Source organism: Oncorhynchus keta, chromosome 10, assembly GCF_023373465.1.
Source record: "Oncorhynchus keta strain PuntledgeMale-10-30-2019 chromosome 10, Oket_V2, whole genome shotgun sequence".
NCBI lineage: Eukaryota > Metazoa > Chordata > Actinopteri > Salmoniformes > Salmonidae > Oncorhynchus > Oncorhynchus keta.
This window is the reverse complement of record NC_068430.1, coordinates 81,484,899-81,489,898: the sequence shown is the minus strand read 5'-3', so window position 1 is coordinate 81,489,898 and position 5,000 is coordinate 81,484,899. Positions and strand designations below refer to the sequence as shown.

The 5,000-nt window shown below is 54.5% G+C and overlaps 2 protein-coding genes across 2 annotated transcripts in view; both read left to right on the top strand.

Moving 5' to 3' along the window:
- LOC127931966 (adhesion G protein-coupled receptor L1-like) overlaps positions 1 to 1,814 on the top strand; it is a 106,900-nt gene extending 105,086 nt beyond the window's left edge. The window contains exons 26-28 of the mRNA XM_052526124.1: positions 70 to 90; positions 518 to 1,517; positions 1,808 to 1,814. Coding sequence (XP_052382084.1) covers positions 70 to 90; positions 518 to 1,517; positions 1,808 to 1,814 — 1,028 coding nt within the window. The remainder of the gene's footprint in view (positions 1 to 69; positions 91 to 517; positions 1,518 to 1,807) is intronic.
- The window catches only part of LOC127932545 (uncharacterized), an 8,578-nt gene continuing 5,321 nt past the window's right edge, over positions 1,744 to 5,000 (top strand). The window contains exon 1 of the mRNA XM_052528448.1: positions 1,744 to 2,646. Within this exon, the coding sequence (XP_052384408.1) occupies positions 1,873 to 2,535 (663 nt within the window). The 5' untranslated portion in view covers positions 1,744 to 1,872 and the 3' untranslated portion in view covers positions 2,536 to 2,646. The remainder of the gene's footprint in view (positions 2,647 to 5,000) is intronic.

Sequence of the window (5,000 nt, the reverse complement as noted above, 5' to 3'; positions counted from 1 at the left end):
TTCCTGTCCTGTCCTGATCGGTCCTGTCCTGTCCTGACCTGTCCTGATCGGTCCTGTCCTGACCTACAGGGACCTTCAGAGACATACAGAGTACGCCCTCCTCCTTTACCTCCTGTTGTATCAGTCTGTTGTATTTACAGATGTAATAAAATAAAAAAAGTTTTTAAAAAAAAGTATTTCGTCAGCCACCAATTGTGCAAGTTCTCCCACTTAAAAAGATGAGAGAGGCCTGTAATTTTCATCATAGGTACACTTCAACTATGTGTTGGTTGTATCAGTCTGTTGTATTTACAGATATAATATATATATATATGTGTTGGTTTATCAGTTGGCAATTAACTTTATACATTAAAAAAAGAGGTAAAAAAATATGATCAGCCTAAATATATGGACTCTGAAATTGTCAATACGTGTACTTCTGTCTCTCTCCACCAGAGGGCAGTTGTCTAACTGTATACTTCTCTTTCTGCCATGTCCCCCCCCTATTACCCCCCTCCTCCTCCCCCCCGGCCACCAGAAGGTGACGTCCTGTCCCAGAGCCAGGAGATGGACAGTGTTTGTCTGAACGGAGGCTACAGCACCAACAGCTTCACCCTGCAGGGTCTGGGTGGGGGTGGTGGGGGGCCTCGGTCCGGGGCGGGTGGCAGCACAGACCTCCTCAGGGAGGGAGGAGGAGGGGGGGAGGATGCCTCCCCCGCCCCCCTCACCCCCCACGCCGCCGTGGGTCTGGGGGTGGAGCCTCACGGAGGCGGAATGCGGAGGAACCTATCGGACGCGACGGTCCTGGAGAACATGATCATCTCAGAGCTGGTTCAGAGCAACTTGAGGCCGGCTGCATCCGCGGAGCGCTACCTGGCACGCCCCCTGGACCGACTGACACGCCCACAGCCCTCCGCCCACGAGAGTTGGACGGTAGCTCGGGTGTCGACGCACACACATGACCAAGATCCGACACACACGCACACGCACCAGGACGGCTGGACGCACACACCTCGTCCGCTGCAGGACGTGCCGACACACACACCTCGTCCGCTGCAGGACGTGCCGACACACACACCTCGTCCTCTGCAGGACGTGCCGACACACACACCTCGTCCTCTGCAGGACGTGCCGACACACACACCTCGTCCGCTGCAGGACGTGCCGACACACACACGCCAGGAGGAGAGCAACAGGAGCCAGCTGCAGTTGGGGGGCGGGACCCTCTCCCGTAGACTCCTCCTCCAGGACAGACAGACACGCCCCCAGGAGGCGTCGCTGCAGATGCAGACCGCACGCCCACATTCCACATTGTCACGGCAACAGCAGCAGGGCGGAGGGGGAACGCTGTCCCGTCACCGCAGCGGGGGTGTTGAGCCGGGTGGCGCGGGGGGTTCGGAGAGGGACCGTTACCGGGATAGGCCGCTTCCTCCTCCCCCTCCTCCTCCGCCTCTAGAGACAGAACCCCTGTATAAAGCCCTGGAGGATCCCCTTCTCTATGACCCCAGGGATGGAGGAGTGGAGGTGTGGAAGGAGAGAGGGGTGGAGGGTTGGAAAGAGAGAGGGGGGGAGAGAGGGGTGGAGGGTTGGAAAGAGAGAGGGGGGAGAGAGGGGTGGAGGGTTGGAAAGAGAGAGGGGGAGAGAGGGGTGGAGGGTTGGAAAGAGAGAGGGGGGGAGAGAGGGGTGGAGGGATGGAAAGAGAGAGTGGTGGAGAGAGGGGTGGAGGGTTGGAAAGAGAGAGGGGTGGAGGGGTGGAAAGAGAGAGGGGTAGAGGGGTGGAAGGAGAGAGGGAAAGAGGATTCTCTTCTCTATGACCAGAGAAACGGAGGGATTGAGGGGTGGAAGGAGAGAGAGAAGGAGGAGCAGTTCCTCAATGACCAGAGAGATGGAGGGATGGAGGGGTGGAACAGAGGGAAGGAGAGGAGGATGGAGGAAGGGAACACTCAGTCCGTCCGTTACCTTAGCGACCCGGACGACCCTGACAGCTATGATCCCGTGACCCCTGACCTTGATCCTGACTCCTCCCCCATCTACACCCAGGATTCTAACCCCTCCCCCGTCTTCACCCACAACCGAAACGCACCCCTAGATATCTACACCCCAAATGTCTACACCACAAACTCACCTCCTGATACATACACCCCAAATTCACCCCCAAGTATATACACCCGAAACGACCCCCTCCCAAATGTCTACACCCGAAATTCTCCCCCGAACATCTACACTCGAAGCGACTCTCCCCAGCTCTACACCCGAAACTCACCCCCGCCACCACGATTCTACACTCGTGAATCTCCACCCCTACTCCTGTCGTCCTATCCTGACAGCAGCCCCGAAGGTCAACCAGAGGTTAGCCCCACCCCTCGACCCCACCGACCCCCTCTGGAAGTCCCCTACAGTCTGGGACGACCCCCTCTGGGCCCCAGGCCTAATCACATGCAGACTTTCTACCAGCCCCCACCCCTCACACCCCTCACGGCTAATGGGGAGTTGGTTTACACAGAGCCCGCCAGCGAGGACGATGAGGGACAGATGCAACGGGTGACGAGTCTGTGACTAGGGCGGTGGTGATCTGGAGGAGGAAGAGGAGGAGGAGGAAGAAGAAGAAGACAGTTGTTGCAGTCATGATATTAATTATCATAATCATTGATAAAGACCGTTATAATGGTGATGGATTTTGCTGGCTATTGTTAAATTGATGATGATGGTGATGATAATGATGATGAAGGTGATGATTGTGATTATGGTGATGATGGAAATGATGATGATGATGATGATGGTGATGATGGTAATGATGATAGTGATTATGATGATGATGATGGTAATGATGATGATGATGGTGATAATTGTGATGGTGATGATGGTGATAATTGAGATGGTGATGATGGTGATGATGGTGATGGTGATGATGGTGATGATGGTAATGATGATAGTGATTATGATGATCACCTCATGATACCTACACCCAAAATGATGATGAAGGCTCCTCCCTGTCTCTTATCTCTTGGTCATCACAAGCTGGTCTCCCTCTCATGTTCTGTTTAAATACGTGATCCATTTTCACATCATCTCTGTATCTTTCCTCTCCCCATCCGTCTCTATTCCCCCTGTGTGTCTTTCCTCTCCCCATCCGTCTCTATTCCCCCTGTGTGTCTTTCCTCTCCCCATCCGTCTCTATTCCCCCTGTGTGTCTTTCCTCTCCCCATCCGTCTCTATTCCCCCTGTGTGTCTTTCCTCTCCCCATCCGTCTCTATTCCCCCTGTGTGTCTTTCCTCTCCCCATCCGTCTCTATTCCCCCTGTGTGTCTTTCCTCTCCCCATCCGTCTCTATTCCCCCTGTGTGTCTTTCCTCTCCCCATCCGTCTCTATTCCCCCTGTGTATCTTTTCCTCCCCATCCGTCTCTATTCCCCCTGTGTATCTTTCCTCTCCCCATCCGTCTCTATTCCCCCTGTGTGTCTTTCCTCTCCCCATCCGTCTCTATTCCCCCTGTGTGTCTTTCCTCTCCCCATCCGTCTCTATTCCCCCTGTGTATCTTTCCTCTCCCCATCCGTCTCTATTCCCCCTGTGTGTCTTTCCTCTCCCCATCCGTCTCTATTCCCCCTGTGTGTCTTTCCTCTCCCCATCCGTCTCTATTCCCCCTGTGTGTCTTTCCTCTCCCCATCCGTCTCTATTCCCCCTGTGTGTCTTTCCTCTCCCCATCCGTCTCTATTCCCCCTGTGTGTCTTTCCTCTCCCCATCCGTCTCTATTCCCCCTGTGTGTCTTTCCTCTCCCCATCCGTCTCTATTCCCCCTGTGTATCTTTCCTCTCCCCATCCGTCTCTATTCCCCCTGTGTGTCTTTCCTCTCCCCATCCGTCTCTATTCCCCCTGTGTGTCTTTCCTCTCCCCATCCGTCTCTATTCCCCCTGTGTGTCTTTCCTCTCCCCATCCGTCTCTATTCCCCCTGTGTATCTTTCCTCTCCCCATCCGTCTCTATTCCCCCTGTGTATCTTTCCTCTCCCCATCCGTCTCTATTCCCCCTGTGTGTCTTTCCTCTCCCCATCCGTCTCTATTCCCCCTGTGTGTCTTTCCTCTCCCCATCCGTCTCTATTCCCCCTGTGTGTCTTTCCTCTCCCCATCCGTCTCTATTCCCCCTGTGTATCTTTCCTCTCCCCATCCGTCTCTATTCCCCCTGTGTGTCTTTCCTCTCCCCATCCGTCTCTATTCCCCCTGTGTGTCTTTCCTCTCCCCATCCGTCTCTATTCCCCCTGTGTATCTTTCCTCTCCCCATCCGTCTCTATTCCCCCTGTGTGTCTTTCCTCTCCCCATCCGTCTCTATTCCCCCTGTGTGTCTTTCCTCTCCCCATCCGTCTCTATTCCCCCTGTGTATCTTTCCTCTCCCCATCCGTCTCTATTCCCCCTGTGTGTCTTTCCTCTCCCCATCCGTCTCTATTCCCCCTGTGTGTCTTTCCTCTCCCCATCCGTCTCTATTCCCCCTGTGTATCTTTTCTCTCCCCATCCGTCTCTATTCCCCCTGTGTATCTTTCCTCTCCCCATCCGTCTCTATTCCCCCTGTGTGTCTTTCCTCTCCCCATCCGTCTCTATTCCCCCTGTGTGTCTTTCCTCTCCCCATCCGTCTCTATTCCCCCTGTGTGTCTTTCCTCTCCCCATCCGTCTCTATTCCCCCTGTGTGTCTTTCCTCTCCCCATCCGTCTCTATTCCCCCTGTGTGTCTTTCCTCTCCCCATCCGTCTCTATTCCCCCTGTGTGTCTTTCCTCTCCCCATCCGTCTCTATTCCCCCTGTGTGTCTTTCCTCTCCCCATCCGTCTCTATTCCCCCTGTGTGTCTTTCCTCTCCCCATCCGTCTCTATTCCCCCTGTGTGTCTTTCCTCTCCCCATCCGTCTCTATTCCCCCTGTGTGTCTTTCCTCTCCCCATCCGTCTCTATTCCCCCTGTGTGTCTTTTCTCTCCCCATCCGTCTCTATTCCCCCTGTGTGTCTTTCCTCTCCCCATCCGTCTCTATTCCCCCTGTGTATCTTTCCT